General features: G+C 52.1%; 1 protein-coding gene across 2 annotated transcripts in view; it reads left to right on the top strand.

Annotated features, from left to right (window-relative positions):
- Positions 1 to 18,041, top strand: part of LOC144106929 (CDK5 and ABL1 enzyme substrate 2-like) — a 135,841-nt gene that overhangs the window by 94,869 nt on the left and 22,931 nt on the right. For both annotated transcript variants that reach the window (XM_077639891.1, XM_077639890.1), the window contains 2 exons: positions 1,460 to 1,595; positions 14,152 to 14,238. In XM_077639891.1, coding sequence (XP_077496017.1) covers positions 1,460 to 1,595; positions 14,152 to 14,238 — 223 coding nt within the window. The remainder of the gene's footprint in view (positions 1 to 1,459; positions 1,596 to 14,151; positions 14,239 to 18,041) is intronic.

Raw genomic sequence — 18,041 nt, 5'->3', positions numbered from 1 at the left:
GGCGTTTCGAAGTCTCCCTCGCCCATTGGAAAGGTTTAAAATACGAAGGGCATTCTCAAAAGCGTGTCCCACAAATGATGGGGCCATCTCTGCTGAGGCTCTACAGGGCGCCGGACATCCATGAGGAAAGGGCAAAGGGTTAGCCTATAAACGCTAAGCATTTAGAAGTTAGTCACTGGCGACCTATGATGACCAAAGACACCACAACACGTACTAATAATAATAATTGGTTTTTGGGGAAGGGAAATGACGCGGTATCTGTCTCATATCGTTGGACACCTGAACCGCGCCGTAAGGGAAGGGATAAAGGAGGGAGTGAAAGAAGGAAGAGGTGCCGTAGTGGAGGGCTCCGGAATAATTTCGACCACCTGGGGATCTTTAACGTGCACTGACATCACACAGCACACGGGCGCCTTAGCGTTTTTCCTCCATAAAAACGCAGCCGCCGCGGTCGGGTGCGAACCCGGGAACTCCGGATCAGTAGTCGAGCGCCGTAACCACTGAGCCACCGCGGCGGACACAACACGTGCTACATTTAACGTTTGGGCACCCCACCTAACTCAGCTGCTTTGCTGTGCTGTTTTGTGCACGCATGCACATTAGTCACCACTCAATCCTTTATTCACCACCCATTTCTTCACCCGCAGCTGCACTGATTAAATGTAGAAGGTTCACCCAGTTCCACGATGTCCACGATATCCAGCGGCGCCGGTGAAGTGCGCTGAGTGATAGGTTTCCGGAGCCCCATAGGAATGTATGGGAAAACAGCGCGGGCCATCAGTCCCGAAATTTTGGGAGTTCAGTCGTGGAACCTATATACCAGTTTAGGGTCTCACTGATATTTGGTATACGCCGGTTTTTCACAACCCATACTGTTCGCGTATAATAACAGGGTGACATGTTTTTGTGAATGACCTTGAACGACCTTGAGCCAGAAGAGGGACACTATAATACACGTCTGCATCAAAACGCTACACGGCGAGGAACAGGTGATGAGGAAAGAAAAGACGCGGCGACTCTTCTCGCGTTCAGAGAATTTGATGGCATAGGGTGTACTTAATTGGCAGGCTAATGCGTGGGTTAATGGCATCCTAGTCGAAATCAAGAGGAAGAAATGGGCTTGGACAGGGCATGTAATGCGAAGGGAAGATAACCGCTGGTCCTTAAGGGTAGCGGAGTGGATTCCAAGAGAACGCAAACGTAGCAGAGGGCGGCAGAAGATGAGGTGGGCGGATGAGATTGAGAGGTTTGCGGGGATGCGGTGACCGCAGCTGTCAAAGGACAGGGTTAATTGGAGAGACATGGGAGAGGCCTTTGCCCTGCAGTGGGCGTAGTCAGGCTGATGATGATGATGGTGAATTGGCAGGCGCAGGACAGGGTAAGTGGGTGAGGCCTTTGTCCTGCAGTGGACATCACCGGGGCTGCCGATGATGATGGCGAGTGTTTTCTTTTCCCGCAGGTGGCGTGGCGGCGCCCGTGCACCCCACCCGCAGCCGGCAGACGTCGGGCAGCTTCTCGGACAGCTCGCACTCGTCCTTCGAGCAGAAGGTCATCGCCAAAAGCAACAGCCGGGACCAGCCCGTGCGGGATGAAAGGTACGTGCGTGCTATCCCATATTCTTCCCGTCTCCCGTCCTTTACACGGAAACACTTGTTGGAATCCTTTCGCAGCACCACACAGCGTACCGTCGCTGATCGTTGTGGCCTTTCGACACGCCATTCTTTGGCCCGGAGTTTCGTCCTTATGAAAATGGTCTATAGACTTCTTATAGACTCTGTTGCCTTCCTATAGAGATTTCTGTTGTCTATTCATAATCTGTAGACTGTCTATAGACAAAAGTCGACTAAAAGTGTATGGCCACAAATCTATAGACTGTCTATAATAATAATAATAATAATAATAATTGGTTTTTGGGGAAAGGAAATTCCGCAGTATCTGTCTCATATATCGTAAGGAAAGGGATAAAGGAGGGAGTGGAAGAAGAAAGGAAGAAAGAGGTGGCCTAGTGGAGGGCTCCGGAGTAATTTCGACCACCTATAGGATTCGTATTGCCTGTAGACTGTACTCTAGGGCTTGTCTATAGAGAATCTATAGACAGAAGTCTGTGGACAGTTTATAGGCTATGTAAAGAAATTTTTGTAAGGGATAATCCTGGCTCTTGAACGTGATTGTGTAGTAAGAGCGTTTCCAAAAAAAAAAGCGGGCTGGAGTGTGGGGCGGTTGCGTGACAAGGCTTTAGAGGTTGGAAGGTTGCCGTCTCTGTTTAGCGGTCGTCCGCGGATGCCTGTATTCACGAACGCACGTCTGCGGATCGCCTCCTGAAGGTTACGCTGTGCGATAATAGCCCCGCCTTTCGACTGCCGGTTTAAAAACGGCAAACGGCGCAGGTGACGTAAGCAGAAAGACGAACCCACCTAGAATTGGTCAAATAGAACGGGATTTTATGCACAAAAAAAGATATTGCCGCGAATCTTTGTAATGTGTGTCCATTGTTCAAAGCTCGAAGCCGGCATGTTTAAAAAAAAACGTCACGAGTGAGTGAGTGAGCGAGTGAGAGTAAACGTTTACTGAAGAGGATGGCGGGAGGAGCGCACGTGGACGGGCCCTCAGTCCAGGACTCCGGAGGCTTCTGCCGTCCTTCTGGCGATGAGGAGGAGCGCTGCCTGGTGGTCGAGGCGTGCGCTGTTCACCTTCGCCTCCCACAGCTCCAGGGCCGCATTACGCGGCTTTCCATGGTGGGGGTTTTGGGGGACATGTCCATGTGATATGCTATGCGTTAGGGTTGGGACGTAGCCGCACCATGGACATTTGTCTTCGTTAAGTGTTGGGTGCAGACGATGTAAATACTGCAGTTGGTATAGGTGCTCTTTTGAAGACGTCATATGAGGCAGGAATCTTCAGAGGAAAGGGAGGGATGTGGGAGAGGGTAGGGGCGCCTATTAAGGCTTTGGGTTTCGAGCCAGGAGGCGAAGTGGGGGGGATAGGGGTTATTGGGCAGGAGTGGATGACCCCGCTGCCGCGGAAGCCACAGGGGTCGGACCCCTTATTATTTGTAAGGGGCTGGCCCTTAAGGTCAGTTCCCACTCTCAATTGTAAATAATCATGAATAAATGTTTTTCACCACCACGCTTGGTGTGTATATTCTCGAGCTAAGGTGATCACCGCCCTGACGTTTCCATCAGGGCCCTCGTGCCATCAAGGAGCCAGGTGATGACGTGGTATTTATGGAGAGTGTGTCCCAGGATGCGTCGCACCTGTCGTGGGACACGGCCCCTTGTATACGATCGACAGGCAGCTTCACAGCCAGTGATTATGTGAGCGCTGTTGGAGTGGGCGTCACTCTTATTTGTGACGATGGCGATGGGGATCGCTTCAGCGGCAGTTGGGCCTGGGGCTTGGACAGAGGCTGGTATAAGTGGAGTGTTGGTGCTGTCTACGGCAGCATAGGTGATTGTCTGTGGGTGGGCATAGTAGGCGATGTCAACATAGCGGTGGAATCGTGCCCGTACTGTCTTTGCAGACGCCGGAGTCGGGCTTGTCTCGTGGCCATTTGGAGTTCATGTTGCATGTGTCTAGGGATAGGGCTTGGGTAAACGTGTGTGCGGATGGTGGGGGGTAGTGTTCCTGTCAAGGCGAGTGTTTGGGTTGCTTGGGGATCCCCGACATGTTGGAGGATGGCCCGTCCCGCGAAGGTAGTGAGTAAGCGCGTGCTTTGCCAGAAGAGCACCGCGTCTCGGCTTTTATCGAAGATGTTGTGGATGCAAAGCGTCGCGATAAATGTGTGTTAGGGTGCAGGACATGCTCCCACAGGCAGTTTATCAGCTTGATGTTTGCCCGATTCGCACAAGCTTCTCGTGGAGTCAGATATGCTTCCGCGTGCTCTGCGCTTACTCACTAATACAGTCGTTCCAATTAGTAGACACCCTAGACAGCTCTACATGAGAAAACAATTATCCAAAGCCATGGTAATTAGTGAACGAAAGCGAAACTTCGCACGGTAGCCGACCACGGCGCTGACTGTACCCCCGGCCGCCTCCGGCATCCATGGCCGCGTAGGTAGGAGGACGTACTGTTCATCCGAGTTATCCAAGGCAGCTTCGCTATAAAGAATACACGGGCTTCTATGGACAGTCAGTGGTAGCGCATGTCTGCGGCAGTTGAATCCAGCGGTTCGTGTGTTACGTCGACCTTATTTTTACAGCGAAAGTTGTAGGGCTATATGAGCCATTTAAAAGAAGTAATTTAGGGGGTACAACGGCAGCCGTGTGACGCGTTACACGTTGGTGGACACCACCTCCACCTCACAGCGCGATTGAGGTGTCCCCTGACCTCGTGATCCAGTTATGCATCTTTGGTTTATTGTTTAGTTTATGGGGATTTAACGTCCCAAAGTGACTCAGGCTATGAGGGACGCCGTAGTGAAGGGCTGCCGAATTTTCGAATACCTAGGCTTCTTTAACGTACACTGACATCGCTCAGCACACGGGCCTCTAGAATTTCGCCTCCATCGAAACTCGACCGCCGCGGCCCGGATCGAACCCGCGTCTTTCGGGCCAGCAGCCGATCGCCATAGCCACTCAGCCACCGCGGCGGCAGTTATGCGCCTTTCCTTTGCTCAAAACCAACGGAGAGTTTAGACTGCCATTAAGACAACGCTGGGAACCAGGCTATTCGCTTCGTGCAGGCGGGCCATGGAGTCCGTGAAGTGTGTCGGGAACGCGATTGAACCGAAGACCGCAAGCGGGAGTAGGCCGAGTGTGCACGTGAGCATATAGACGCCAGAACGGGCCTGTGAGACGTCCAAGCCGGCAGTCGCCTGTGAAACGTCAAAATGGGCCTGCCACTCAAAGCAGCTCGGCCGCTAATGCCAATCAGCTTTCGCCGTTTAATGCGCTAAGCCAGTAAGCTTATAGGTGTAATAATTTTCTTATCGTTGTTTCGCTATATACACACACAAATATATATATATATATATATATATATATATATATATATATATATATATATATATATATATATATATATATATATATATATATATATATATGTATGTGTGTGTGTGTGTGTGTGTGTGTGTGTGTGTGTGTGTGTGTGTGTGTGTGTGTGTGTGTGTGTGTGTGTGTGTGTGTGTGTGTGTGTGTGTGTGTGTGTGTGTGTGTGTGTGTGTGTGTGTGTGACAGAAGAAAGACGCCAAGTTTAGCCGTGTGCGGTGGCGACGGCGGCGCGATGTCTTCGTCGCGTGCCAGCGGTCCATACACAATCAGCGGGCACGACAGTCGCGCGGCGATGACTAATAGCCTTGGACGCGACAGCGGGAAGCGGAACGCCTGAGGAGGCGGGTTCGTGCGCCGTAAACACATTTACGATGCCCTGCGGTAACCTATTTATAGAAAGGGACCTGGAAGAGTCGCGCACACGCCCCCACGTCGCTTGTTTATATACTACCTGTTGCCCGCAGACCCTTTGTTGTGCTTCCGGGTGCGGTGTCTGCCCGGCGACGATATACGGGACGGGGCGAGCCTCTCGAGAGAGACGTGTGTGGCTCACGGGTCTTGGAAAGCAGTCCCGCGTTGTGTGGTAGACGCAGCGGGCACTCCCCCCCCCCCCCCCCCCCCACCCCAATCTCTTTTATCAATGTCTTTGTCTTTTTGTTCATTATTCGGTCAACCCTTTTTTGATTTTGCCGCGGTTGCCATTGCTTGTTGCCAAGGCCGCAGGGAATGGCCGACCTCTCTTGTGCGGCCCGCAGCGGCTGCTGTTCGCGGAATTCACTGTCGCCCTGTGCTCTGTTCGCGTCGACTGAGCGAGTAGACTGTATGCGACGATTCCTGGAAGCGAGCTCAACGGCGGGCAGCTGCTTTCCCCGCTGAGTCAGTGCGGAGGCGTTCGCCCTCTTCTTTTATCTTTTTTGTTTCTTTTTTTTTTCTCTATTTAGAGCTTGGTACTGTTTGGGCGTGACGCACCGCTTGTTCGAACAATCTGACGGCCTCGGATTAGCCGCGAAACAGACTGCGCCGGATTTAGCGACACGCTCGCGCTTTGTTATACTGACCTGTCTTGGTTGACCTTTACATTAACGTTAGCGATGGCGTGCGGCGTAATCTTAGTTCCAACTTCAGGCTGCACAGTTTGTTCGATGAAAGCTTGTCCCGTTACCTATTTTAACCAGGCAGCGCATTGTCGGTGAGATAAGACCGAAACGCCGTTTGCTGTAAGATGTAGTCGCCGCTACGACCACCGCATCAGCCACTTCAAGAGCCTTTGAGAACGTAGATGAGACAAGGGCAGGCAAGTTTAGTTCGGAGTTTATTTTTAAAATATGCAGGACAACATAAATAGATATTCTACTGCAGAAAGAGGTCCCAGTGTATTGTTACTGTAACGAAATTTGCAAATTAATAACATTTGAGGGGCGTGTTGGGTTCCTTTATATGCGTGTCTCGCAGAGGGTCATACGTACAGGCATGCTGAACGACGACGTTTGGGCATGAGTATCACATGGATCTTGCTGCGCTGAATGCGGAATGACGGTGAAGAGAACAGCTTTATTGAAAGCCAGGACGGGGGCTTCCTGTAAAGGTGCACTCTTGGCGCTAGGCCTTTGTTGGTGGTCCGCCCAGTCCGAATGAAGCCAAGCACTCCAGGAGCAAGGGGAAAGAGGGCATGGTCGAGAAATAGGGGGAGGTAGACAGAAGGCAGGAAAGTGGAGGGTAACCAGGCAAAAACTCGGTTGGCTACTCTGCACGTGATGACGGGCACAGAGCGGGCAAACTAGAAAGAGGAATGGAAGACGGCTTTGGTCGCAGTACGTGGCCGCCACGTTGTCCTTTTGTACGTAACGATGCTGGACGCCCGCAGGAAACCCTGCGGCCTTATGCTGAAGCCTGTGAAAAAACGGCTTGATGGCTTTTTTTAAAGAGCGAGGTTAGTGTCCCAAACTCTTGGTCGCCGTTGGGAGACGTGAATCCTAGCGGCGGAGTTGTGCCTCCAAAGACATAATTTTTGACTTTCAAAAGGGTGGGGGGCGGGGGGGGGTGCAGTGACTCACAAAGTAGAGACGCAATAGCCGCCGCACCTGTAGTGCCCACACGCTGCAGCATTTTCCATTGCGGAGATGGGAACAAGCATTTGTGGATGTCACCCTCAGCCACAGGTGCCACAACTAAATTCCAGCGCATCGGAAGAGGCCGCGCTGTGGCTTGAGTTGAAGTAACGGATCGAGGATTGTTCAGGTGGCGCCCCTAGCTCCGTGCCGCATACCATGGGGCCAGTATCGCAGGCAAACACACGAAGCTGTATTGCAGTGTCTGCTATTGCCACTGGGATGCGGACGTTTTCCGAGCTCCTATGGGCCGAGATCGATCGAGATTGTCAGCTAGGTATTTACTTTTTTTTTCCGCCGTGTTCCGGAAGCCACAGCAAAGTGGTGTCCTTCTTCCAGGTGAATGACGTTGTACACGTCAGATATCGACAGCGAGTTGCCCGTGGGAAGCAGGGAAGAGCTGAGAAGTGAACGAACTCGGCCTGACCATCACGGTCCGCCCTGCTCGGTGGCTTCCTCGCAAGCTGTCGCTTGACAACGACTGCAATCGATAACGTCGACTTCAGCGCAGTCATTGCGTCGGGGCTGGATAATTCCTAGCAAGGGCCCCACAAACAACGCCGACCTAAGGCGCTACAATTACTCTGGAGGCCAGGCCGCAGAAAAGAAATTAAAGGGGCTCTGAAACGCCTTCGGAGGAGAGCACTGCACTGTGTTACCATGAAAACCAGAGCCAAATAATACTCTTCTACACGCAGCAGACGACCCACAGTCGCGCGTCAAAGTTGGCGAGCCCTTCCCGGCGACTTTTTCATGCTCGCACCCTCCTCTGTCCCCCGCATCTGCGTAGACAAGGTGAGAGGTGGCCATTGGTAAGATTCGTTCAGACGTCAGGCAGCTACCGTGGCCGCGGCCAATAAGCTCCGGCGGGTCGGGAAGCTCCGCTCCCAGGAAGGGGTCGGCGAATGAGCGCCTACCTTCCAGCTTGCAAAAAGTGACGAGAGGAGAGGGAAAGGCGCGAAGATGCTGAAATTAAAATGTTAACTACAGATAATTCAGCTCCTACAAAGCGCATTTAAAAAATCCTTGCTGGACACTATTTGTGAAGCGGCGTGCTTCAATATCCCAAGCATGCCGCAACTTTATTAGAGCCCCCTTCACAGACCCTTTAAGAGGGTCGCTATTTACAGCGATAGCTGTTAGTAGCATGTTCGACGCAAACTGCGAGGTCCGGCGTCCACGCAGCTGCACACCGGAAGCGCACAGTTGCGCGCGGCGGCCACCACGGGCGCGCTAGTGTCGTGCGAGTTTAAGCCTCGCTACAGGCGCTCTTCATTCTCCCTCACGTTGATCGACGCTGCTGCTCTGCGTCGCGTTCGAGAGCGCGGACAAGGTTAGCTCGCGCGCACCCGGAACGGCGAGAATACGGCAGTCAGAATTAAGCTGCACGGGACGGTGATCCACGATGGTGGCGCCTCCCTCCAGGACGGCAGCTGAACACAGCGTAGCAGCAGCAGAATTCGTGATGCACGGGCTGGTATACAGCGCTGTTCGAGTGAGCGGAGTCGCTCGTTGCCTTGTTTGAAAGCGTGGGAGCGCAAGGAGGCATCGAAAATCCGGCTTCTCACTTCTGCAGTACTGTGAGGCAATGGTCTTGCTGCAGTGGGTTTGCCCTCCTCGAAAGCACCTGTGGCGCGTGCGATGCCGCGGACGTGAGCTCAAAACAACGGCGTGTTGGCCGCTGTTGAAGGCGGTTCGGATGCATGTAATGACTTTATGACCCGGTTCCTGACTTCACCCGAACGCTGTAGGGTCATAATAAGATTGATTATGCTACGGCAATGCGCTTCGATGACGCTGTTGTAAAAGCGTCGTGCTGCACGACTGCATTCCTGCTTCTCGAGTCGAAGCCTCGTCTCGTTCTGTGCATCGCTTGTGGTCGGCCCGCATCCAATCCAGACAGACACTCTCCACATATTGTGGCATTGTCCACATAGCGCCTCACTTGGGCGTTCTACAGTCTCTGCAGTTGGACAGTCTCTTAACTTCTCTTCCCACATATTACACCACGCTAGAGGAGTGGCTGACGGACTCCTCGGCCTCCCCAGATGTCATGCAAGCGTTGGTGCGCGCGACTAACCAGCTGAGTCCCACCGACGCCACCTCGTCCGATTAATAGCCTCCCTTCTACTGCCCCGGACTAGGAGCTTTGAAGTAAATGTTTCTCACCACCATCATCACCGGTCGTTGGGAGTTAAAAAAAAGATAACATTTTCAGACCGAAAAATATTCGACTCGGCGCTCGAAACCCCTCGCTAGCCACATTTACATGAATGCGACAGAAGTCGACTGCAGTGCACTTTTTGAGAGAAAGTGCAAAAACGTTGAGGGAGAGAGTAGAGGACGAGTCACGCCTTTCCTTCTGGAAACCTGCTCTTTCCCTCAAAAAGGGGACTGTCGCATTCATGTAAACGCGGCTACTGTCGGCACCCTACTCGTTGTCCTTGTCGGAACGCACCGAAGCGGCGTAGCGATGAACATACGGGGCGGTGATCCCATATGTTCATCGCCTGTCGCACAGATGGAAGAAGATGGCGGAGAAGTTTGATGGCAAGATCCTGTTTTCTGCGCCAAACAAATTGAGCAAGGTTCCGGGGTTAGTGAAACGCAAGAAAGAAGTTGGTAACACCAAAGAAGGGTGTGGAGTTCGTCATGGCACTTAGTTTGTGCAGTGCAGCGTTGGAGTGGTTTACAGGATTCCGTTCTCGTGCGGCCATTTCTACGTGGGCCAAACAGGCAGGTGCCTCAATGATCGCCTGTTGGAACATGCTAATTATTTGGGAGGCTCTTGTTCATCAAAATTGGTTGCACATTGCAAATCCTGCCTGTGCACACCGTACTTTGATAACACTGTATCGTCATAAAGAGCAACTAGTACGAGAAGTAGTAGAGGCGTATCATATCTTCACAGAAGCTGACTCGCGTGTGAGCAGCACTTCGATGGCCTTGTCTAAGCGCGAGATATGGCTGATGGAACAACGTGGGAGCCTGTAGGTGCTTACGTTTCAGCAATTGTTATTTGTCTTTCTGTTTAGGTTGTGGTTTGTGGTGATGACGTGAGGCTGTGACGCGGCGATTAGAGATTATAAATATGCGGTTTTCCGGTTAAAACAGACAGTTGTAAGTCAGCGCGTGACCGTGTATTCTTCTTTTTCTGGTCCTTCGTGTTGGTTGCGCTGTTTCGTACCTTAAAACGGCATAGCGTTGCAGAACTCCAGCCCGGCCAAACCTTTCAGTTTTGGGATCAGAGTTTATTTCCTTTCTCTCTCTCTCCACTGTCTGGGAGGCCCAGCTCGCTAGTCTAACTTATGGACCCCCTCGCTCTGTATGTAGGTTAGCTTCTTCGTCCGGCATGCGCGATAGTGCGCGGTGAATTATGTAACGGCTGGTTGAGCGCCCGACGCGTGTTTCGCCGAGTGCATTTCCGGGTTTGGACGATGCGCCTGCCCTCCTCCTCCCCATCCTCCTCCCCCTTTCCTCCTCCTGCCGTGTCTCGCCCCCTTGTTTACAGAAAACTCGTCGCGTACGCGGCGAATAGTTATCGGCCCCTGCTTGCCTTTTCTCTTTCCTTCCTCCTTCTAAAGTGCGCGGACGAAGCTTCGCGGGCGGCGCGCGCTCAGCGGCGCGGAAAGGCTTTTTAAAAAAGCGCGTGATGCGCCGATGTAACAAAAAAGTGCCGCTCGCTGCGCAGTGCGTGCCCGCCGAGAGGGCCTCGGCAGTCGCGTCAGTTAGGCGCAGTGCCGCGTACGCCGTGCCGGTGCATGTGGCTGCAGTGAGCATGCGGAGAAGGCGCGTGCGGCACCGTCGCGCTTAACCAGGACACCTGTTCCACTTAACCCGTGTGGCGGGGTTCTGTATGTCCGATGTGAGGCTGACGGTGAAATGTGAACGCCTACAGTCCCCCAAACGAGACTATTCACTTGTACATGGCACCCACCCCCTTGGAGCAATAAAACTAAAGAGAAGAGGCGCATTAAGCGTGTTCCGATTAAGGGTGACGGCGACAGTGCATCTGCGATCAGTATGAAAGGGAGCACCCAGTCAGCACTCGGGAATGAGATCTGTTCGTACTCCTGGACATAACTTCAAAAGGGTGATGAAGAGATCGCGAGTGCAGAGGAGAAATACCAGCTGAAAAAAAAGAAGAAAATGTTACGCTCGCAATGACGATTGCGGATAAACTGATCACTTCGTGCTGATAAAGTGTTGAATTCAGTGTTGTGGCGTCCTGTACGTACGTGGCTTGAAACTTGCAGTAACTTGCGGCAGAGGAGTCAGAGGTGTACGAGCTCGAGGCGACAGACCTGTGGCGCTGCTCGCGAGCGCGTGATGATAGCAGCGCAGTTGTGTGGAAGACGTCGCCTTGCGGTCGTATGCCAACTATAGTCGGTTACAACTCAAGAAAGCAGCGGCTTTTACACGTAAAAAGACCCCTTTCCAGCTGGCGGCAGACGAAAGCAGGGAGTGGCAGATGAAAGGGGAAAGTCCCCTGCCTCCACCCCTCTTTCCATTGTGGCGCCGCTCCCTACATTGTCAAGCTAGCACGGTCATGAGAATCGGCCGACGCCATTGGCTGGGAGGGGGTTTTTTAACGGGGAAAAGCCGCTGCGTTCTTGAGTTGTATCTGATTATAGTATACTCCATCCATTCCACTGCAGGGATCTTTGTCCCCTTTTAACTCCATTTATTCCTCCCCTATCGGCTCTGTTCAGTTGTCCACTCAGAGTTGTACCTTCATGTACTAGGTTCCAAAGAGAACGCCGACTACCGAAGCTGGCAGCATTTTTACCCAACATTTTCTGGTCGTCATCGTCGCTTCGAGCTCAGAGATCATAAGCTATAGGGGCAAGACCACTTCGGGGACAAGATATGGGAGCGTGCTCGCACACTTCATGGTACGGAGCGATATCACAACTGCACAGTGTGTGCGCATCAGACGCGTTCGTGTCTCTGACGTGGCGCTCGGCAGCTCCGGCTTTCGCCGCGCTGCGCGCAATTCCATGCGAGGCGAGGCAGAGTCGCGCCGCATTTTGTTTATCTTTTCTTGTTGGTCGGAGGCACGCATAACCACCACGCCGACGAGACCGGACCAGACCCGACCCGACTAGGTGCGGGGCGTTTTCTCTTTAGAGCGACGGAGAGCTAGCAAACACGCTTGGCAAGAGGATGCGTGTTTGTTGCCTTTGTTTCTTCTTCAACTGCAGCCTATCCCAGGCGCCTTTTGCTGCTGCTGCTGCTGCGCTACGCTGGCGGCGAATGCCCCGTCGAGGCCCGCAAGGGGAGCCGAGTCTGGTTGAGAGTCCCTGAACTGTCGTGTGGGGGCATCTGTCGGGCGTCGCGTGGGGTATGCGAATGTTTGTAGGTTCTGGAGCATACGACGTGGTGCCGTGGCTTATGCGCGCTTGTTAATTCATTTCCCAGTCGAAAAATACGACAGAGCCGGTTCCAATATACAACAGAAACTTTTGTCGTTCTGTCGTTACGACAGATTTTTTCTGTCATATTGTGAAGTTGTCTGTTGTTGCGACAGAAGTGGCCCTGTCGCTATGACAGGAAACTGCTCGATGCTGCAAAAAATCCTGTTGTTATTACAAGAACTTCTGTTGTCAGGTCCCAAGATACTATAGCAGTGTCTGTTGTGACAGCAAACATTTTTCTATTGTCTGTCGCGCGACTGACTGCCATTATTAAACAATTTCGTGTGCTGTATTTACTGCATGTGATAAGGTGCAGGCTGTTGTCTAACTCAATTTCTTTCAGGCATCTGTAAGCGATGCCAAAGATTTATTTATTTGTTTGCGTCGCTGACTTTGAGCACCAATATATATTACTGAACGTATATGATAATTCATTGATGAGCTGGATGCATCATTATTAGATCAGCGATGGGCGAAGAAAATCGTTCCTTCTTGCGACGGGTCCCCTATGGCGGCTTAACGAAAGATCCAGCCAGCACGAATCCATTCCCGATTTGCAGTACGCGGTACACCGGCGAGCTAAAATAATAAAAGCAAAAAAAAAAACGCATGAGTTTCTCGCCGCCGAGTTTGTCGAAAAACTAGAAATTGAACAAGTATGGGATAAAAGAGACGGTTTTATAATTATGGAAAACATTTCCTTCTTTCCTCTCGCAGGTTTATAGTTTCAATCGGCCGATGAAAAGTTACCGCCAAGAACATTATTCATACAAACGTAGGGCATGCACACAGGCTGGTGATGAAGGGGGGGGGGGGGGCAGTGCTCCCCCTCCCCCCTTAATAAACATGGGGCAGGAAACGTATTTTGTCCCATGTTCTTTTCTTCCCTGCTACCCTCCCCGGCGCTAAACACTGCTCCCATTAAGGGCAGTAGAAATTGCGTCTGCCCCCCCCCCCCCCCTCCTCCTCCTTTCCAAGTAAAGCCACCAGTTATGAATTTTGCGTCCCTCCCCTGGATGGAGAGACCTGTGTACGCCTATGTTTACGAACAAGAAAATACTTTTAACTAGCGTCCACGTGAGCGAAGCTGTGCGTTTGCAAGGAAAAGCCACTGTAGGCTTTCTCGAATTTTCGTAGACGAATAAAAATTCGTCATGGCCCGAATCGAGCTACGGCGGTCGGTCAGAACAGCTCGAAATGTAGACAGATTAATCCGCGTGTGTAGGGGGAGTTCCAATAAACGCTATAGTCGACTCCACCTTGAGGGATTCCCGCTGAACACTGTTCCACTGCAGCGTATTGCCGATCACCGCTCTACTCCTGAGCACTCTACTCCACAAAAGGGATTTCTCTCTCTCTCTACCTTGTGGGGATTTACTTGAACACTATACTACTCTGCCTTAGCGAATCGCCTACACTATACTGCACCGTGCGGGACTCCCACAAACACTGTGCTATCCAAAAGGGTATTATTTCCCAAGTCCTCATGTGGAGGAGTTCATCCCGCGATGCTGTTTGTTCCACCGTAAGGCTTTTTTCTTGAGCACGTTGAGCTGACCGTGTTGCGCATTTCTGTGACTTGCCTGTGCTCACCCCACACATGTGCGTTCTCTCTCTCCCATCTTGCTGCAGGGTGTATATGGTCAGCGCCAAGCGGGCTCCGGTGGTGGTCTTCTCGGCGCTCTCCTACAACCGACGGAGCCTGCGGAGCGCCGCAAAGTACGTCTGTCTTCTGCACTCTTTCACGCCATCTCGTGTGCTTCGACCACGTGCCTTTATCGGACTGGAAATGCAACCTTGTTTTCGGTTGGGTGGTTAGGAGCAACTGCCCGATTACGCGCGGCCGATTTAATCTGTTTAGCGTCTATTTGTTGCGCTTCTAACGCCTAAAGATCAAGTAGCAGCTATATAAGACGCTACTTGCAACCAGGAGTAACGAAAAGCGTTTTTCTTTTTTCGGTATATCGCTGCTTAAAAATCGCGTCAGTGAAAGTGTTGATCTTTTTCTCGGTCACCTTGTGCATGGACGCAAAGAACTACTCAAATGATGACCAGCGTCTCGCAGGCATGATTTGAATAAAATAGCGCCAGAGCATGCAAACCACGAAAAGACAAGGACGAGACACAAAGCGCTAACTCACAACTAATTTTACTGAAACCAGGCAGCGCCTTTATATGGCGACGTTTCACTGAAAAAAAAGAAGAAGGAGGAGGGCAGGAAAGGTAAAGAAATCTAAGCGACCATCACAGCGAGCACACATGAGCAAGCGTAACAAAAACAAAAAAGTTAACAAAGATTATTTAAGGGCGGCATCTAAAAATTCGAACTCGGACGAACCGCGGTCGGGTTCGAACCAGGAGTTCCCGGGTTCGAACCCGACCGCGGCGGCTGCGTTTTTATGGAGGAAAAACACTAAGGCGCCCGTGTGCTGTGCGATGTCAGTGCACGTTAAAGATCCCCAGGTGGTATAAATTATTCCGGAGCCCTCCACTACGGCACCTCTTCTTCCTTTCTTCTTTCACTCCCTCCTTTATCCCTTCCCTTACGGCGCGGGTTCAGGTGTCCATCGATATATGAGACAGATACTGCGCCATTTCCTTCCCCCCCCCCCCCCAAAACAATTATTATTATTAAAAAAGTGAAACAGATGGGGTGCTGACACACCTATTGCCAAGTTTCCTTATGTAAAAAGCCTCCCAGACATTCACGTGCCTTCTTATCTGTGCTTTCGCCAAGAATCTTAGTCTGACTCAATCGTGCCTCGCATCCGTCGCAGCCCATAATATGCGGTACCAAATGTACATATTTATCCTTTAAATCTGATAAATTTCGGGCATGTTCCCCCAAGCGCTCGTTGATGCAGCGCCCAGTCTGGCCAACATAGGTCTTCCCACACGTTAAGGGGATAGCATAGACCACTCCTATGGAACACATGATGAATGGAGAGTCGTTGTGAGTTAGCGCTTTGTGTCTCGTCCTTGTCTTTTTGTGGTTTGCATGCTCTGGCGCTATTTTCTTCAAATCAAGTATGCACCAACTCGCCCAAAAAGAAGTGTTAATCTCGCAGGCATGTTTATCTGGACATTTTCATAAAATACGACCACCGACCAAAAAAAAAAAAAGAGGGCGCTTCGCGAGACGTTCGCTGCTTCCTTAATTTTGCCGTCGCTCTCATTCGGGCTCACGCGTTGTGTAACTTTCGCCTTCAACTCGCCCGCTTCTTTTACTTTTTTTGCCACGTTCGGTAACGAAATCGAAACCGCCAGTAGCCGGCGCTGACGTCGCCTCGAAGCTCTGTAATTACGTGTAAGGACGATCGGGGTGTTTCTTAATTCGCGTTTCTCCGAAGCAGCCAGTAAGAGCGGTGCGAGTGACAAGCTCTAGGGGAGATTAGATCGACGAGCGATTAACGCGTCGCCTGTTCGGGTCGGCCGCTTGTAAGGCGCCTGCGGGCGTGACGTAATAAAGGCTTGCTATTAATGGCCGACGCCGATAGATGGCGGGAGTGGAAGAAAAGGACTAGGGTGCCTCGACGCCCGCGCCTGCGCATCGAGGCACCCTAAGAAGGACACAGGACCGCGGATGGGGTTAGGTTCTGCCTGCTCGGCGGACGAGCATTTAGCCGTGACGCAAACACGTGTTGCTCCGCGGTCGTTAACCGACGCACGCGATCGTGTGTGACGCATTCGAGCAGCGTGGGCGTTCTTATTATCGCTGGAAATCCGTGACCGCGCGAGGATTCTTGCCAGCGACGTCGTTGGAGAGAGGTGTGCGGGCAGGTTAAAACGTGCTTGCATTCGTACAGAGCACGTTCACTTTAAGCGAGGAGCGCTTTGTCACCTAGCTTAGAGCTTTCCATTGAAGCTTGCTTGGAAGGAAGGTTAATGCCGTCGAAACTGGAACCGGAAGCTTAGTCGACACCTCGCTAGAATCAGGGGTGCATAATTGTGGGGAGCCTTTAATTGAGGGGGCGTTTTTCCGGTCGGTGTTGTTCGCACACTGAATTTCCTAAATTTATGCGTCGGAAAAGCGGGTGCGAATCCGATTTTCCCGCGCATAACCTCTCCGTAAGGGAAGGCCATCGCCCCCGCCCCTGCTCTCCATATCTGCCCCTGGTTCGAAACCGATCGTTCCGCATCGCGCAGTTCCTTTACGCGCCCAGCGTGACGGATTAATCGTCAGCGCGTGTCGGCTCGTTAGTCAGCCGGGTAATAGTTTCTGTGAGTTGGGAAGCACCGCCTGTGCGTCACGTAGCACGTCGGCCGGCATTTATCTTTTTGTCCGCGAAAGCGTGTACAGAGGTGGACCATGCAGTCCCGTTGGGTGGCGCCGAAGTGCGCTGGCAGCTGATTTTCGCGAGATTTTCCACATTCGGTAAGCCGAAGGCAGCGTATGATTGTTCCGCTGCTTTGTGCAAAGTTAGTAATTAAGGGCCCTGTTTGTGCTATGCGTTGCGCTTTCCGACCGTCATGTCGGAAAAAATCTGTCCCTGCGTCCGCATGTCTGCAGCCTCGGTTGGTAGGCGTTAAAGTGGAGAGAGGCAAATTTCCCTGGGGAGAGGGAAACGAAGCGGGGGAGGGGGAGAGTGGGCAGGGGGTACGGCATGTCCCACTGTGATTGCTGTATTGGATCGGGAGGGTGGAGCGGTGATACGGCGTGTTAAGCGGCGATTAGACACTGTTAGCATATCGTGCCACCGTTACCGGAGTACCGGGAGTCCACCCACTGCCAGTGAGCACGCAGCTGTCGGATGATCTGCGCATGCGCACTGTCGGCGCGCGGGCTCCCGGTGCTCCGGTACCGGTAACACAGTATGCTAAAGGTGTCTATTGACGGACCTGACTACGCCACCGTCTCGCACGGTCTGAACTCGGCAGCGGCTTCTCCTCTGTTCGGGGCGAACACTAATGCTAACGCGTGCTCCTCCTCATCGATCGCATTGGTGGTGTGTAACTTTTTCTGGCGCACCGCAGCGCACAGAACAAATGAAACGCCTCTCCACTGCACACAGAAGGTGGGCTCTTAACGCTGCGGCAAAATCGGTTGAGGGAAGTATTGGGCGTATCACAGCACCATAGACGCCCAGTTTCAGTACCATGTTTTCTTGTTTTTTTTTCAATTGATGCGTCAGTCATCAGAATGCATGGAGCACTGCGTGGTATCCGTCCTACGACCACTAAATAATTTATAAATTAATTTCGTCGTAGTTGTTGAATTCGTCGGCGTAACGCCTTGTCCAAGTGGCTGCAGTGCGAAACGCCGCCTGGAAGGTGGCAGCCACGGGAAGATCCCGGATGGCGGCTAGCAGCGTGACACATCACCTGCCACGGGTGGCAGGTGCGGTGCGAAGAGCTGCACTCTAATTTCGCGTTACCGACTACCGTGATCGTCTGCCAATTTTTTCCCCCATTTTGAGTCCCTTTCTAATGCCACGGATGAGCCCCTTTTGCGTCAGAGCTAGACGCGCGCAAAGCAGTGACCACGTCACTCCGCAGCAAACGTCACTCCGTGACGCACGTGT

The sequence above is a fragment of the Amblyomma americanum genome, chromosome 10 (genome assembly GCF_052857255.1).
Source record: "Amblyomma americanum isolate KBUSLIRL-KWMA chromosome 10, ASM5285725v1, whole genome shotgun sequence".
Taxonomy (NCBI): domain Eukaryota; kingdom Metazoa; phylum Arthropoda; class Arachnida; order Ixodida; family Ixodidae; genus Amblyomma; species Amblyomma americanum.
Note: the sequence above shows the minus strand (reverse complement) of the source record. Positions and strands in the feature narration are given on the sequence as shown.